Source organism: Electrona antarctica (assembly GCF_951216825.1).
Source record: "Electrona antarctica genome assembly, chromosome: 6".
Taxonomy (NCBI): domain Eukaryota; kingdom Metazoa; phylum Chordata; class Actinopteri; order Myctophiformes; family Myctophidae; genus Electrona; species Electrona antarctica.
Genome location: NC_136811.1, coordinates 20846030 through 20864276, shown reverse-complemented (window position 1 = coordinate 20864276; position 18247 = coordinate 20846030). Strand labels below are relative to the sequence as shown.

Sequence of the window (18247 nt, the reverse complement as noted above, 5' to 3'; positions counted from 1 at the left end):
GAGACCGAGAGTAGTTTGGATGGAAAAAGACAGATCTATCAGGCCACTGAGCCCTACCAATCTACCTAAAGACCTGCAGTAATAAGTGTAATAAAGTAATAAAAGTAATAAGTGTAATAAAGTAATAAGTGATCGACTTAATTCATAGGAAAGGAGGTGTGGTGGACATGACCACTTCCAAATAAGCATTTATTTTGGAATGCAAATTTGTTGCTTTTGCATTAATTATTGTAGGCCTATTTTATGGGCTTTTGCTGTGTTAAGCATGATGGGGTTAATATCTAAAAATGCCCTATTCTGAAATCAAATATATTGTACATATCCACATTCATGCGGATAAACACTCTAGAAAGCTAATTTGATGCATTTAAACGATATATATTATGGGATTTGGGGGTTTGAGGCATGAAGGGGTTAATATGCATGAATTAATAATGCATTCATCATAAATCTACTACATTGTGCCTATCCACATCCACAAACGCATGTAGAAAGCAAATTTGATGCATTTAGACCAAGTAATTCGCATGAAATACCATAAAACTTTATTTTCAGGGATTTGTTAGTATTTCAGGCATTAAGGGGTTAATAACTAAATTTGCCCAAGGGATATCACTGGGCACCCTCTTGAATTCGTGAGAGGTGACCCCAAGCTACAAGAATCAGTTAGAGAAATAAACTTTATCTGACGAAACCACGTTCAGCCCCACGGCTCCCGGACTATGTTAACTACTGAAGTGACCATATGACATGAGGAAACTGGAGAGAATATTTGTTTCCATTAGGACAGACCCCATATCATACAGTACCTATTATTGGGGGGAACATTCACACCCCCCCCCCCCCTCCCTTGTGAGCTTGTAGATCTTCTATTTTTGGTGAATATATAGTGTACTGTGTAGGCTGAAAAAGAACGCACCAAGTACAGTTTAACTCGGGTCCATTAAGTATAGAGGTGTTAGGTGGTGACAATGATTAATTCCAAATATGATCAAAGTAGGCTATTTGATCCAAACTGTTCATTTGAGGGACAGAAGTATCACTTGGGACGGTGTTAGCAACTAAATGCCTGATGTCATATTCGACCATAGGCCAAATATTGCATATCATTTTGTTATTAAACCCCTCTGGCGCCTCACATTTTGTTTTAAAATGCTAATTTTTGGTCATGGGTGTTATGTATGGCCGACTCGATATTGTAGCCTAGGGTATATTTCTCATGTTATTTTAACAGGCTTAAAAAGACATCTTGCACAAATTGAGAGCTTTACAACTAAACTAACTATTAGGGCATTTGAACACTGCTGCCTGCCAGTCACAATGTGGGACAGGGTCTCAATTTGTGGGACGCCTGAAAAGTCTTGGAAATGAGACACTGTCCCATGCAAAGGGCCAATCTGGTCACCCTAATCGGGCCCCTGGGCACTGGCTGGCTCATTCTAAACAGCACTGGCCCCGTTCCATACTCCACAACAAACATTCAAAACAAACAAAACTTTGTTTCTCTCTTTCTTCAAAACTATGAACTTTCACCCACTGTTTTACTGTAAAACTTGTTTACAGGTGTTTTAAACTTTTAAACATGACTGACAATAAAGATGATTCTGATTCATCCCGGATTTGGCCCAAACATGGGGTTAAATTCGTTCTAGGCTACTGCCACCAAATTCTGTGGAATGCCCTACCAACAGCCACCAGAAAGTGTGACTCCCTACCCTCATTCAAAACAACCATAAAAGAGCGCCTGTCTGCAATTTGTAACTGGACCTAGACAAGTCTTCTAAGCTTGACACCAGAAATGACCCCCCCCTCCCCCCAAAAACAAAACAAAACAATGTTATGTCTTTAAATGTCTTGATGAATTAAACACATAGGATCACAATGGAAACAAGCCCTCAGCGCTCTATCCTTTTAGCATCATTGTACCACTGTACGTTTTGCAAACTGTTAATAAAATATTCAATCAGTCCGTTTGTGTGGGAGTCAACCACAATTATATCACTGTCTTGTAAGACAAAATATAGCTGAATCATAATAAGTACTTTATTTATACATAATCTAGGACCCAAGTATAAAATGGAATCTGACCACTCAGCCGACATGCTGATAAAAAAATGACCAAAGCAGAGCCTGGATGCCTGCCCACCTCTGGAGGTTGGGGGTTTGAATCCATCGCGGTGCATCCGCAGTTTCGCTTTGTCGAGTATCTATATGAACACATTGGCCGGAGTTAAGGGGAAGGAAGGAAGTTGGGTGATATTTGTCACTGTATGTAATGGTAGGATTAATAGGGTAGCATTACTTTTGTACAATATTTATTTCAGGTGAAATGGGAAATAAAGACACTCAGGACTTTGAGTAGAGCCACTGATGTGGAGTCGGGTTTCAGAGGTAACAGTTCCAAAAGAGAATCCCAGACTTCCCTTTCTCGGGCTCATCTATGGTGGGGGTAGAGTGGCTGGATGGTAACCGCAAGGTTGTTAGTTCGAACACGGGCTCCCCCAGAGTTAGTGTCGAAGTGTCCTTGAGCAAGACACTGAACACCCAATTGCTCCTGATGTGCTGGTTGGTGCCTTGCATGGTTTCTGCTGCCATCGGTGTATGAATGTGTGTGTGAATGGGTGAATGTAATGCACAATCTATGTAAAGCGCTTTGGATAAAGGCGCTATATAAATGCACCATTTACTTTAAACTGGGGGATCCTGAGGCGTTAATCCCCAACCTGGGTCTGTCCTGTGGTATCTTCCCAGCTGGACATGCTGCAAAGACCTCCTCTAGAGACGTCCAGGAGGCAGCCGTACTAGATGCCAGAACCAATTGAATTGCCTCCTTTCCACATAAAAGGAGCTAGCGGATGTACTCAAGTCTCAACCTGGTGACTGAGTGCTTAATATCCCTGGGAACTGACAGCTAACCTAAATTCGGCTGCCATCTTGTTCTTTCGGTCATGACCCACATTTCATGATCATAGGTGAGGCGCAGAAACAAATATCGACTTTGTTGCTCAGATCTCGTCACACCAGTGGTACTGTGTATGTCGCACCACTCCTGCTGTTCCGATTCGAGAACCGATTAGCACTAAACATTTATAAATGCATTGTGAGCTTGTAAACCAACCAGTATCATGCAACTTTTTGATGACAGGTTGATTTGACCTGGAGTAGTCACGACTTTGCAAAGGAACACTCAATTTAAACATGGCACACAGAACACCAAACAAACTCTAGCAGTCCAAAGTTCTGAGGTCAACCAAGTAGAAACCAGTGCCAAAGTAGTCAGGGCCGATAGAGAACCACTCCCACCAAGCCATGGATCCTCTGACAATCTTGGACCGGAGACAGTCAGGGAAGTTGTGCTGCCCCACATTTTAAAACTAGCATTACAACAGTGGTCACATAAACCCATTCAGAAGTAGGTTGACAGTAGTACTGTTAACAGTCACAAAAAGCAGCCGATTGTGAGGATTCATTGTTCAAAGAGATACTGGGAGAAAGAATCAACACACATATGGTGGTATAATAAATAAAGACCAAATGAATAATTTGCATCCAAGTTTATTTTGAAATTCCATACTCCCCCTATACAAGAAAAAAATGACTCTCCACAAAGGCAGCAGTGAACTGTCAGTGATAGTATTAGGGCAGGGAGGGGGGAAAAAGAAAAAAACGATAATCACAGTGTGTCTCATTTTCTTTTCTTTTTTTTTTTTACTTTATTTTAAATAGTTCTACTGCTGTCATCTTTGGCTGGGGTTCGGCTAACAGTTTGCTGTCGAGCCAAATTCCTGGGAAGTAAAGGTTTAAGCGAATAGAGCAGAGCTGTGGGCTTTAAGTCTTTACAATGCCAATGCAGGAATGTTCTGGACTTTATACCTCTTCATAAACAAAAAATAAAAATAAAATAGAAAGAACAAGCCGTCTGTGTTCACAACACAAACAAATATTACCGCCTGGGGAGATAGCGACAGTATGTCGAATTTCATAAAATTGTATAGACAAAAAATAAATCTACAAAAATGGAGCTAGGCAAATATTACACAACGGTAAACATGATGTGTCTCTGTTTCTTTCTTCTTTTAGTCTTTGTTAACCTCTACACGAAACCAAAATTCTTGGTCTTAATGGCTAGCAAAAGTTTCTGTTTGAGAATCTGTTTGGAGGAGTAGAGTGGCACGTAGAGACGAGAGATGCAGGTGTTGGCTGTGGGTAGGTGCTGGTCATCGGGAGGCCGGATGGTGATGGAGGGCATTGGCTGGAAGCCCTCTTCACTAGCTGGCAGAGAAGGACTGGAGGTCCAGAAGTATACCTGAGGAGCAAGCAACAATTACGGGAAAACAATATTAAAGTGTTGTCATTTTGAGACGGCTTGAGAGTGAATTGGTTGAAATAATTTGCAGGGCACTTACCAGATCTTGCCTCTCAGTCATGCTCATCTTCTCAACAATGGACCAAAACCAGCGTTTAAACTGCAGCAATTTGTCTGCATTTTCCCCTGTGAAATCAAAGAAGTAAAGATATTTTCTCAGCATAGCAAAAATATATAAATGCAACTTGAATAAGATGAGCACAACACTTCAAATACAGGGGGAACAGGCATACCGGATTCATCATTGAAGGAGGTGAAACTGATGAGCATCTGCACGTTAACCTCTCCACAGCCATTTACTAGCAGCCTGAAGTCTTCTGCAGTCAGATCCTCCAGGGAGTTCTTGGGAAGCACATCTAGCAGACCCTTTCTCATCGCCTAGTAAAGAAACACAACTCACATAAGTGGTGTGGTATGACATGAGTAATATATACAAAATGGGATACTGGGGCATGCTGGCTGTTTGCAGCACACTGTGGCACTGATGCGCATGCATGCAACAATGGTGAATCAGTCAGTTACAGACATATTATAGCCCAGCCCCCGTACCCCCCGGTATGGCAAAAAACAGGATTCATGGTCATATTTAAGGGCGTTGTTGATGCTCACGTGAAGAGGTTGCTCTGCCACCACCAGCATTCGGTGCTCTGCGTATTTCCTCACATACTCGTACACATTGAGAGGAGTCACTGGCATGTTCACCCCGCCATTGAGTAGCTCCACCTGACAGATGTCACAGAAACCTTTAGTTAAATATCAATCTCATTCATTGCTGAAATATAATAAATAAAATGGGGTCCAAATAGAACCTTAGGGGTTTGTACACCCTGAGTTATTGGAGTCTTTAAGACCAGAAGCAAAATGAACTGGTCTTATTGGGAATCATCCTTTACCTGTCCAGCGCCTTCCTCTTTGCAGAGGTCGATGGCAAACGCAAGGTCCATGGCGGCAAAGACTGCCTCAGCCTCACCAGCCTGTGAGTGGCGGATGAGCTGCCGCAGGCTCTCATACATCACTGGGTCGAAGAACGCAAAGTCATGCCAGTTCACCTGCAATAACAATAACATACATCCACCGTTACTTGGAGACTAGTTCACTTAACCTAAAAAGTTAGTTGGCCAGAGTCCTCCAGGGGTCTATACTAGGTTCACTAGCGCTAACATCCACACCAAATCGCATTGCCAAAAATATCCCATCTGCTAGATCTGCTATTTTTGCGGAATGTCCGCCATATAATAGGACACTGGGGTTCATGTGGTTAGTATGAAGAAACACGCTCTATATTGAGGTCTATATCATCGGTTTACACTTACCTTTCTTCCTAGCAGCACCTTGATGACATGTCTGTTCAATGTAATTGGGCAAAGCTCATTCTGCAGCAGACAAAGCCCAAGTATCCTACAGAAAACACATTACAAACATAAATAATTGTTACACCACACAATCTTTCATTATGGATATTACATACAGACAGGTAACCGAACACTCTTGACTTATGGGCCACATTACGTACTACATGGCATGATTACCATAACTAGTTAGCTTAGTTATATCATGCAGTACACCTGTATGGAAGAAGATGCATTTGTTTCTCCAATCAGTTATTCAGGTTTTTTCCTTTAATTTGTCACCCGTCTGTAGATTCCAAATATACAAGTAAACAAATTAAACAAAATAGCCTTACTCAAGTATTAGCTCAGAAGACAGTTCAAGACACATCGCAACAATATGTTTCATATTCTGAGTAAATCCAAGTTATTCTGGCGTAAGTAATGCCTTGAATTACATTATTATAAGTAATGTATTTGTCTAAGATAAAAGTTCCTTTTCCATATCTGATTAATCAAACATTAAGCAATCTGCCAATTGTTACCTGCCGATGTTGCGGAAGCAATTGAGCCTTGCTTCTGTGTTCTTGCCAGGCCGGGGGGAGTAGAAGCCACGCTTGCCAGGCTGGTAGAATAGAGGAGCGTTGTCATCCCCGTCATCTGGGTCATCCAACTCCATGTCCACCACGCTGCGTGTGGAACCATGGCGCTTACGGTTCTCCTGCTGCTAGAACCACAGAAAACACGCACACACCAAGAGATAGGAGGCATTTGTGTATGAGTGGTTAAGAGTGGATTGCATCTGGAATGAATCTGTGTATTAACCCATTTAGACCTGAGGCACATTTTAAAAATTGCCTCCTAAATCTTTATTTTATCCATTTTATTCAAAGATCACAAAAATAAAGAAATAAATGATGTTGCCATACTGTACATAGCAACACTACCCAAAGGGTTCCCCGATTGAAAGGTAAACCCCCCAAAAGGGGTTCCAGTCCTAAATGGGTTAAACATCCATCTTGGGTACATTGCAAGACAATTGGAGAGAGATCATCTTAGCAGCAAGATAAACAGCCTTTGTATTTAACAGCATTACAAACTGACAGTCTGTATTGAAAGAAAGGTTGTAATTGGTCACTGTAAAGAAAGGTTGTAATTGGTCACTGTAAAGAAAGGTTGTAATTGGTCACTGTAAGCCAGAGTGGACTAGAAATAAAGAGACTGTGTGTTTACTTGTGCTTTTTCTGGAGTCTCCAGGAGACCCAGGTCCAATATACTGTCAGCACCGTTTTCCCTGTAAGAGGTAAGAGATAGGAGAGATATCAGATTTGTGGAGTTAAAATCAGTACAATGAGCTCAATTGTCAGTCTACTACTCTTTATGGCAAGGACATCTGAGCAGCGTTTTATTTCGTTGAGCTTGTTCTGCCTGATTTATTGGTTTATCGGTAGCGTGCCTTGTTGCACACTGAAAATGGACAAATTACAAGCTCACAAAGCATTGTAAGCCTCAAATATGATTTCTGCCATATCACGGGAAGGGTGGGTGTGCCATTACACAAATCAGAACTAGTTAGAGCGGCAGAACCGTCTGCATTCAATTGGGTAGCTTGTCACACCTTCCATGTGCAATGAGAAGCTCCATTGCCTCTTCCACCCTGGCCCTCAGCGAGTCCTCGCTGGCCAGCAGCAGCAGCAGTTGTGCTGGAGACAGCTCCAGCAGCATGCCTGTGATTTTACTGGCAAAAGCCTTTAGGAGAAAGATACAGACACAGAGGGAGATAACTCTGGTTACATTCTGTCAACTGAATCCATTCACATTTTTGTTCAGTGTTGATAATGTTGGTTACCGGTTGCATTGCGTGTACACGTGGGTAGAGTCTTTCACCCAGGGCCTGCCTATGAGCAGGCAGTGGATCCGGCTCATCACTTGGGTTACCCTCTGACGCAGGCCTAAAAGGCCGGGTGTCAATGGACAGTTGTCTCCTTGAGTCCCTGTCATTCACATGCAGAAAGGCAACCAGAGGTTACCAGCAGTCTAGCAGGAAGCCAGTTCAGTACATGTATTTTAAGGGGAACATTTAAAGGAGGGACTTGTGATGTTTACCGGTCTCTGTCTCTCCTGGAGCCAGCCCGAAGTCCACCACTCCTCCTTTCCCTCTCCCTGTCCCTGTTCCTCAGGCGTTGCATGAGATCTGACCACAGACACACGCACACACACATTTTATCTCTGAAAAACCATCTGGAAATATTTGCTCTTCACCCAAGCGATGACTAGTTTTATTATCAGAAACTTTTATATCAATGAAATTGAATTCCATGATATAATTCTATGTATCGTCATACTTGAGTTGTAATCGTGGTGACACGTACTGCTGGCCTGCATGCCCTTGCTGACACTCTGTACACAGTCCAGATTGGGCAGCTTGTCAGTGGACAGGAAGGCCAGGGCAATGGCTGTGTAGAAGCTGCGCGCCACGCCACTGCCCTCGCCCGGCTCGTCCTTAAATGTGACCTTGACACGGTGCACAGCCATGGGAGTGGTGGTGCATCGTCGGCCAAAGTGTGTGTTCAGCTGACGCATGGTCTGCTGTATGAGTTGGTCACGATCACGGTCCACCTCTAGTGCCAGGTCACGGGACTGGAGGTTCCGCAGCTTCTCCATCTCCCTGCGGAACTTGGATTCCTTCACCTCAAAGCCACCCAGCTCCGTCAGGATCTGAGTGATATAGAGCAACAGGACAGTGAAAATCTTATACTTTAATTACAGCCATCAATGTATTCTTGGAAGACAAATTCATTAAAAGACATTATTCATTCATCCACCTATTGATTCAATTAAACGACATTAGAACATTCAATCCATCCATTCATCTTTCCTTTGACACGTTCAGTTAACCCATTTAGACGCGAGGCTGATTCTAATAACGCCTTCTAACTCTTGACCTAGGTTTTCTGAAGTGGTCAGGAGGTGCAAAAACATAAAATATTTATTAAAATAAAAAGAATGTTGCTATATACTGTACATTGCAACAACAACCCCAAAAGGGGTTCCCAGTAGGGATTAAATTCATCTGGATGCATTGAAGTGTATGATTCAATATATGTGTTTATATGATGTATTAATATAAAAGAAAACACACAGAATCTCAATATAAATCAAATCAGCACTCTAGGTAGCAAGATCGTATCGGGAGGTAAGTGAATCGTCTAACCCCAATTCCCGGATTGAAAGGTATAGTTACATATAGGGGTTTCCGCTCTGAATGAGTTATGGAATCTTCTTTTTACAGGTTTAAGGGAGGTCTGTATGCTGCTGAACTTATACATTGTTTCTTAACACACAAAACAAACGTATAAATATTGTAACACACCGATCCTGGCTCTGCTCCCACGTCCTCCATGAAGACACGTCCAAACAGTTCCAGGGACAAACGCCAGCGGCCAAGCAGCATGTCGTGGGAGATCACCATCCCCATGAAACTGCAGTGAGGTCTACGGACACGGATAGTATGGAAGATCTTCATGAGAACCCCACCAAAATCATTAATTATCTATCTAGTCAGAATTTAGCTTTTCAACAATACCTAAACGATGGCAAAGGTGGTCCATCACTCTCGGTGAGACCGATCTCAGCTAGCAGACTGCTCTTCAGTTGGGCAGCGAGGTCGTGCGGCGAGGGTCCTGGCTTTGGGATGTCAAGCTCCTGCTCCGTCATTGACTGGTCCTCACTACCTTGCTGGCCTGTCTCCATGCTCATCACGTTCTTCAGGTTGGCAGAGTAAGACATCTTGGTGGGCAGGATCTGTTCATGGGATTTAGGATGATATTTGTTTTAGTCATGTGAAGAGGTGCTGTGGGGAGGAGATGACGATGTTTTGATGATGACAATGGAAATTGAGAATGGGCTAGAAGACTGGCTATGTTCCAATATCCACTCTCCACATGTGCATGAAACAAAGCATGAAAGACTCTTGCAAGTATCCAATTTTGTCCTCAAATCTTTCTACTTAAGTGCATGAGTGAAATGAGGAATACAAATCCACTTTGAATTTAGAGGACTGGAGAGGACATTGAATGCTGAATACCTACAGTTTCCTCAAAGGAATAGGCAGGCATTTCCCTCCGAGGCAAGTTGGCAAACTATGTTAAGCTAACATTTTTTGCTTCATCACACAATGGTGTCACTTGCCGGCAATACCAGATTGTGTCAGCTTTGGTAGACAGTGGATATTAGAACACAGCTGCCAGTGTATGTTAGAACACAGTGGATATTAGAACACAGCTGCCAGTGTATGTTTGTCCAGTGAGGAGGTGTGGTATACCTGAGAGGAGGAGGGTAGAGAGGAGCCCATGTTTACCTCCAGGCAGTTCCTGTCCATGCTGGCCTCGGCCAGGCCTTTGCTCGCCATGTAGGAGGAGGAGTACAGACCCTGAGAGGGACGACCAAACAGATCCTCCTTCCTTGCATTGGGCTGCAAGACATGTGCAAGACAGTGGTCAATTATTAACTCATTCAGTGCCAATGTTTTGACATTTATGTATTTGCTATTGTACTTGACAGACATTTTCATAGCCGGTTGAAAATTAAATAAAATTCAGGCCAATTCATTAAGGTGACAAGAGCCAACAATAGCATCATGGCAGTGTTGGAACAAAGGTGTTGTGAGCTTGTAGTTCAGCTATTTGGTGTATTTTGGAAAAACCTTTGTGCATTTTGGACATTGGTGTCCAAAATGGGGATTGGGGACGCTAGGTTGAAAGTGGTTACACTGGATGGATTGGAACACAGGTTATTTTTTCATTTCCAAGGTTTTTGCCTAATTTAGAGACGCATTACATTTTTAGTCAAACTTTATTTAAAGGAATATTCAATTCACCCCATGACATTTTTTCATTCGTTGTCTCAGGTCTTCTTGTCAGAATCTGTTAATGTAGATAGTGTCTACTTCAACCTGTGCCAAGCCTCTGCCATGATAATCCAGTTTAGTTTATTGTACTATATGCACCAAACCCTGCATCATTCTCATCCATTAGTGAATGAGTATCCACCCACAGAGAATTTCACCTAATAAAGGACCTGCAATACCAGCATTATGTGATTTTAGAATGCTTCCAACAAAGCAGTCACTGACCTGCAGGAGGTGTGGCTGGTCTGCCAGAGGGATGGCCTCTGCTAGTGGAACCTCAAAGGGGTTGGGTGGGATGCAGCCCAGGAAGGTCATGGAGTCAGAGCGACGGAAGAAGGGGTGGTTTTGGCCAGTTTCTGCACCGGGACCCGGGTCCTCATCCTTGTCCTGAAGTGTTGAACCTGAGGCAAGATGTACAGTAAAGAGTTCCAACATCAAACACTGCAAATGTTAAAGCCACGGGTAGGCTAGCTAAACACCTTGAAAACCCACAGTGGGTCAGTTCAGAGATTCACTAAATTCACTGTCCAAAACATACTCAAGTTATCAAGGGATAGAGGTGACGGATAATCGACATTAAGATTTGAATAAGTCTGTATTATTTATATATATATATATATATATATATATATATATATATATATATATATAACAATTTTTTTTTAAATAATTTCTTCATCTCACTTACTTTGATTTGTATCCTCGTCATTCTCATGTTCAGAATCCTCATTGTCCAAACCCAGTTCCAGAATCTCACGATTCCTGAAAATAAACATTTAAATTCTATTAGTTTAATTATACAGATGTTTGAAAAAGCTGTTGTCTCAGGTCTTGTCAGATTAATGTAGATGGTGTCTACAAAACTGTGCCAAAGTCCTGCACTCTCTTCCAAGACTCAAATCACAGCAAGGGAAGATCTCTGCCATGATAATCCAGCCCGGTTTACATCATTACATATGCAAAGCAATAAATGACAACTCAAATTACTCACCATGTTTGAACAATAAGGCTGTGTCCATCAAAGCTTTTTTCCGGATGTTTTGAATTGTTTTCAATGTGAGAGCTGTGTATTTACGCTATGCTGGAAACAACCAGCTGCGTGATGAGGAATTGAATGACTATTTTGCTCTGCACGGTCATGTCTGGTGTTCTTATCTAGGTGCCCATTTGAAATATTCAACTCTGGGCATTTGGAAGCATTTAGCAGAGTGGCTTGCATTTTAACACATTGATTGCAAGGTATTAATTAAGACATTCTTCGGCCAGTTTGATTGATTGGCTGTACTGTTGCCGTTTATCCATTCTGTTTAATAAACTAAATGTGATCATCGGTTCTTTAGTCATGGGCTGTTGAATATAGTTATATTGGGCTGTTGACCAAAAACGCATTCTGGGAAAACAATCTGGTATCATGGAGGCGGATGCTAGGTGAAATGTTCACTTGTGGTTCATTTCTGGTTGTGTCCATCTCCTAGAAACCTAGTATCATTTATACGTTGGCAAAGAGCGCCATCTGTCGTAAACCACTGAAAAGACCACATGACTTAACGTTCTTGGAAGTCAGATGTTGGATTTGATGAGGTGATATGACGTGCTTGAATGTGTTAAACTGGGATAAAACTCTTCGGTGGACAAAGTGTTTAGGCTTCATTTAACCATTAACACAGCAGCCACTGCATGATACTGAACGACTGCATACAATTAGTTTGTGGTTTTATCCATTTACCTCTTTCTATCCATCTGTGGGGTGTCCAGGGTGGTTTGCTGGTTCATGGCCTTAATCCAGTAGATTAGTGCCTGGAAGACGTAGGCTACATGTTTCAGTGAGCAGACGTCCAGCACAGGAAGTACATCAGAATGCTCATCATTATGGGAGCGCATCAGGGACAACGCATAGTTTAGGAAGTCGCCTCGCGCTGACATCATTCCCTGGCGGGCCGTCAGCAGGGTGGCTGCTCGTCTGACACACACACAAACACACAGTAAAAATACTTCAGTAAAAATACTTCATACATCATTATGTTCAAGTGTGAGCTAAAATAATGTTCTACTCACACAAAAGTGAAGTTTCAAAATCACTGGAATGGGATTTTAAAAGTAGTCAGTTGTGACTATATATTCTTTTCAGACTAATGTAGATAGTGTGTCTACATCAACCTGTGCCTTTCCCTTACAAGACTCAAATAACAGCAAAGAGAGATGCCTCTGCCATGATAATCCAGCTTGGTTTATTTGACTAAATATGCACCAAAGCCACATCTATTAGTATATACGGATATATCTATAACACACTGCAACACGATGTGTTGTGTACTATTAATATTAGTTTCCTAGAAGAGGGATGCTATAGGTCATGTGTTTAAAATAACTACTGCTTCAACTAAATCTTAAAGAATCAAATAACAGCTTCCACAGAAGGAGATCCTACACGTCTTGTATCCGTTTCTCTTATTCTTTTTACCTGCGTCCTTCCAAAGTGCGTAGGCTGGCTTCCTCTCGGGCGGTCATGCGTTCCCGGCGAGCCGAGTGCTGCGAGGCATGAAGTGGGTGACTGGGGTGCCCTGGATCTCCTGCTGAGGACAGGGCAGAGCCGTAGCGCAGCTGGGCCTCAGTGGAGTCCATGATGGACACCATCCAGTTCCATGTGGGGATCAGCTTCTCTTCTACGTAGTTCTGGTTGAACACATACAGGCAGAGATGCTTTTAAACATGGAAAGATTTAAGGGAAATGGCTTTTCATGGAAAGATGTTTAATAAGAATTCGATTTGATATAATGATGTAAAGATCCAAAGGTTCCCTTCTTCACTGCAGTATGTCTGAGAAATCATCTGCTGTTGTTCATTTCTTTGCCTGGCACTATAACCTCACCTGCAGGTTGACAGCATCCTGGTAGGTCAGCTTCACAGCGGCAGGGTACTGGGAGTAGACCAGGTGGTTGTACTTGGGGATCAGGCTCATGAGGTCCGAGATCTGCCTGATGACGATGCTGTAAGCCCGCGCCAGGCTGCTGGCAGATGTCAGGTAGCTGCTGGAGTTGCTGGCCTCTAGGGCTGCTGCTGCAGCCGCAGCACTAGAGCTGATGGCACTGGAGCGCCGAAGGTTGGAAGGGTCAATGTATATGAGCCCTGTGGAGCTCGCTGTTGGAGATTACATCATTTATTATTATATATCGACCGTTTGGTTGTAGCAGAAACATCACACCCCAAAAAAACAATACAAAATCAATCGAGCAAATGGGGAGAAATAAATAAGCCACTGACCAGCAGGTGTAGAGGAGCTAGAGGGGGCGCTACCCGTGGCCCTCTGGCTGGGTGCGTTGCGTACGGCCCACTGCATGGACCGAGGTGCCTGGGCTGCACTGTTTGCGTGGGAGGAGCTAGTCGTCCTCTCCAGAGGTTCATCCAATAGGAAGGTCTCCTGGTCAACATCGTCACTCTGACTGCTGCTGCTGTCTGAGTCACTGGAGTCATTGGACTGGGAGTCATCCTCGGAGAAGAAGGCAGGGACACTGCTGGCACCTTGGGAAGAGAAGGAGGGGGGGATTAAAGGTCTGTTCATCAACCTCTCCCTCCTCTTTCACACGTACAAACTTTGTAGAGGCAGGAGTGCGGGTTAGTGAACCACACCACCACAAGGCCAAACAACGCTACTACTATGATTTCAAGGCTTCAATTCAAACCACAGCTGTATCTGCTTGTCTGTACTGTATATGGTAAATGGCTTAATCTCCTACATTTAAAACTTGTTGGAAGTTCGGTAAAACATTAGTAGCAAATGCAAAATACGAATAAGGAACAAAATGAACAAAATTTGGAGAAGCTAGACGTTAGTTTGTTATTTCAGAGGGCACATAAAGGTTGCTAACGATAAATTAGTTAATGATGACGGGTACGATAAATGTGAAAATGTGAGGATGGAAGCTAATCTGGGGGAACTCGGAGAGAAACCGTGTGTGCACTTTGCAGATTAACTCTGGCCCTGACATACTGTATGCATTGTAGTAAAGAGGAGCCCATACCAAAAATAGGAAATGCCAGGGACGACCTACTGCCTGCAAATGAAATACATTGAGCATTGAAGCAGGGACCAAGTTGTCTGCTGTATCATCAGTTCTCCAAAGACATAAAACTAGCATGTTGGATAAGGACATTTCTGAGGGCCACTTCTAGCTAGGCACTAGGAATAGTGATTATGAGAGGATTGAATTAGTCTGCAACAGAAAATACAAACAGAAGGAGGCAAGGCAGAACCCCTCTGGGCCCTATCTTCCCCCACAAATATCAAATCAAAGTCAGAAGACAAGATGTCAAACGCTCCAAACAAACACCTGATATGTGAGCTGTTGACCAACCTGCTTCAGAACCAGCAGTGGCTGCCGTGACAACGCTCCGGCGGCCGCTGGCATTGTCCTGGTTGCTATGGTTGCTTTCGCTGTCACTCTCGGTCTCGGCAGCTGCCAGCAGATCCAACTCCATGTCACTTCCTGTAAAATGAGAATACAGGGGCATTACCGTCAAGTACAAGTAAGGGATCCAGTTCATAGCCGGGGCCTAACGTAGCCTCGAGACTGATTGCTACATTTGGGGAGGGGGGCGGGAATTTCCTGACTTGCCTACGTAATTGAAATAAGACTCAAATAGGACCCTGGCCAGACAGAGTAGGGAAGTGAGAGAAAAAAAACCTAGTGAATCAGTCTGATATTATGGATGAATTACACTGACATCTTCTCTCCAAGCAGTAGAACTCACCGTTTCCCAAACAGTGGGTCAGAACTCTGTGTCACATACACACCTGTGTCTGATATAGCAACTCATTTTTCTTTTTAGTAAGAATTGGTTTTCAGAAAACCTTAGGTTAGGTTTTAGAATCGGCCTCAGGTCTAAATGGGTTAATGAAGTAGGTTAGGTGTAGTACTCTCTCCACCAAATTTGGTGTCCAAATCGAAAAAAAACTCGGAAGTAGACAGTTCTTCCGGGTGCTTCAAAACGGCAGCTTCCACTGAAATGAATAGCGGGGGGGGGGGGGGGGGGGGGGGGTATGTCGCTCCGGTTCAGTCTCTATCCTTTTAATACTCTGAGTTGACTCAATACAAGGGACTGGTATTTGTCAGGAAGGACTAACTGTTCCCAATGTTATGAATGAATGGACTATTGTAAGCGCTTTTAGCAAGAACTGTGCATAAAAAAGCGCTACGAAAATGCAATCCATTATTATTATTGTTTTCTCCCTGGTGTCCGGCGATACATTAGGTCTCGAGCTAAAGGTTTGGGATCCAGTGTTATAGAGTACAACAGTCTCACCATCCTCATCATGTTCATCATGCTGACCCTCTGCCTCTGCATTTTCCTCTCCTTGTTCTTCCTGGTCATCATGGTGATCCTCCTCTCCTGCCACACCCTCAACAACTTCAACCTGAGGAAAAATCATTCAATTTGAAAATAGTCAAAATCCATACACAGTGAAATCGGTATGTGAAGACTGTTGATAAATAACTCTGGGATTAAACATGCGATAGCTGGCTGACCCAATTAGAAACATGGTATTGAAGTGTGCATGCACAGTCTCATCCCAGAATGTCTGTCAAGTGTCATGTAATAAATAATGGCATACAAAGGTCATTATGAACATAATGATTTTATAACGACACTCCCCACCTCTTCCACATCTGCTGAGACAATATCATCCTGCTCCTCATCTCGCCCTCTGACAGGCTGGGACTGGCTGCTGCGTCGAGGCTGGGGGTTCCTGATGATGTAAGAGGAAGCTGTCTGACTGGAGCTGTGTGAGATTCAAGAGAAGCTATGGGTCATTACAGACAGGATTATTTTTGAGTTGTGCAACCACTCCTATAGACAGCTATGTGTGTCCCTGGCTGGGTCTGTCCAAGCACGAAAATAACGTTTTTTTTCACCACCAAGTGTCACTGTTGCGCAGCCTAACACACACACTTTAACACCCAGAGCGGCCTAAACGGAGTCATCTGTCCTATCAAATAGTAACGCCCAGCGCTCAGGACGGAGATTAATAAAAGGACAGAAATGTATTGATATCAAAACCGAACGCATCGCTCCACAAGCTGGGAGCGTCTGTTGTGCAACATTCGATGTAATTTCCGGTTGGGACGTCAACCAAAATGTTCCCCCCATTTAGCCGATCAGATCGAAAATCTTAAAAACGTGAATAACTCTATCATTCCGTTCAATTCTAAGCAAAGATTGCGGTCCCGTCGCTAGTCGCATCATGCACCAAAAATTGATTCAGATTCTAGCAGTTTGCAACATCTCTTCCCTCCTGGTGGAGAAAATAAAGTGTCCCTATGAGGAAAATGAATGACGTATCGAACAACACAACGAGCAGCCTGCACTGTCCCTGTCATGAAGTAGAAGCTCCACTTTTATATTCTAGTAAATTCAAGCTAATGGAGTGGGACTAAATAATGAAATTCAATGATGGAACACCAATTTAACTTTTATCAGAGTAGGTGCAACACATAGTACAATGAAGTACTTGAAAAAAATTACATTCGAAGTATCTTTTGAAAAGATGAAGTGGTGTGTGTGTTTGCTTTAATTCCTATATAGATGATACATTAACAAACTGACCTGCTGGATTGGTCAGGAGAGGGTCTCGGGGGCAGAGGTTCCACAGAGAAGAGCTCTTCGCTGCCCTGCACAGCATCAATGCTGGTGCTGGCCAGGGTGAATGGGGCAGTGGGTCTTGCAATGCCCATACGCACAGGAACAATAAGTGACTCCGCCACGTTACACAGCTCCTCCACCGCGTAGGGCAGAAGGGCCTGGAATACACGCCGACACTTCCCAATGGGCTGGGGGATGAAGTTACTGTACAGAGGGAGTCAACACAAGAACAAAATCAGCGATTTTCTTGCGTGAATAATTTATTATATTGTGGCTTGTGTTCTTATATGCATCTTGTGACAGAATTCAAATTTGCAGACAGAATGGATAGGTATGCTTGACATTTGCATCGTAATTTCAACTCCTGAGCTAAAAGCGTACTTTTTCTTCTTGGACGAGGCCATCTCCACACTGAGGATAACGAAGACCCGGGCTACAGAACGCAGGAACCTCCTGGTGACATTGATTGCCTCGTCTCTCCGACCAGGAGTGTATTTGTTCTGCAGCTCCTTCACCAGCGTACCCAGCAGGGTGTCTATGAACTTGTGAGGGAAGAGAGAACAGCGTAAATACAGGCAACCATAATGCACATAATTATATATATTTGTTTAAAGTAGTAGAAAATAGCAATGGAATCTATTCCAGTTGAGGCATATTTCAGAATACAATATGCAATTTTTACTGGAAAGGCAGGCATTTGAAACCACAGCTGCTGTATGTTATTAGGTAGTAAGGACAGTGACTAACCCGACTTACTGTAATGTCGGGGGCACACTTGACGATGAGGCAGTGAGTGAAGCAGTCAAGGCGGATGGTGCCACTCTGCTGGTTCAGGTACACCTGCTCTTCAGGCAGGAGGTGAGCAATCCTGCTGCTTGCACTCAACCTGGTACAGAGAGACAACAGTGTCCGAGTCATATAGTGACATTCACGCAAGTCTTCAGAATCTATCATTTCCATGTCAAGGGTCTGATATACTACGTTTTTTCAATTATTTAGCTTTTA

General features: G+C 43.3%; 1 protein-coding gene across 9 annotated transcripts in view; it reads right to left on the bottom strand.

Annotated features, from left to right (window-relative positions):
- Positions 1–3539: 3539 nt before the first annotated feature.
- Positions 3540–18247, bottom strand: part of ubr5 (ubiquitin protein ligase E3 component n-recognin 5) — a 42336-nt gene continuing 27628 nt past the window's right edge. Inside the window, exons 32-58 of one of the 9 annotated variants that reach the window (XM_079504798.1) lie at positions 17990–18128; positions 17624–17784; positions 17207–17446; positions 16259–16382; positions 15905–16016; positions 14932–15087; positions 13865–14122; positions 13473–13741; positions 13065–13276; positions 12330–12563; positions 11292–11365; positions 10829–11004; positions 10019–10168; positions 9281–9498; positions 9068–9188; positions 8040–8412; positions 7801–7888; positions 7544–7688; positions 7313–7443; positions 6928–6988; positions 6240–6421; positions 5680–5764; positions 5260–5415; positions 4976–5089; positions 4600–4744; positions 4407–4492; positions 3540–4306 (exon numbers count right to left, since the gene is read on the bottom strand). In XM_079504798.1, coding sequence (XP_079360924.1) covers positions 4094–4306; positions 4407–4492; positions 4600–4744; positions 4976–5089; positions 5260–5415; positions 5680–5764; positions 6240–6421; positions 6928–6988; positions 7313–7443; positions 7544–7688; positions 7801–7888; positions 8040–8412; positions 9068–9188; positions 9281–9498; positions 10019–10168; positions 10829–11004; positions 11292–11365; positions 12330–12563; positions 13065–13276; positions 13473–13741; positions 13865–14122; positions 14932–15087; positions 15905–16016; positions 16259–16382; positions 17207–17446; positions 17624–17784; positions 17990–18128 — 4423 coding nt within the window. In that variant the 3' untranslated portion in view covers positions 3540–4093. The remainder of the gene's footprint in view (positions 4307–4406; positions 4493–4599; positions 4745–4975; positions 5090–5259; positions 5416–5679; positions 5765–6239; positions 6422–6927; positions 6989–7312; positions 7444–7543; positions 7689–7800; positions 7889–8039; positions 8413–9067; positions 9189–9280; positions 9499–10018; positions 10169–10828; positions 11005–11291; positions 11366–12329; positions 12564–13064; positions 13277–13472; positions 13742–13864; positions 14123–14931; positions 15088–15904; positions 16017–16258; positions 16383–17206; positions 17447–17623; positions 17785–17989; positions 18129–18247) is intronic. The other 8 variants (XM_079504799.1, XM_079504800.1, XM_079504801.1 and 5 more) reach the window with 8 other exon arrangements.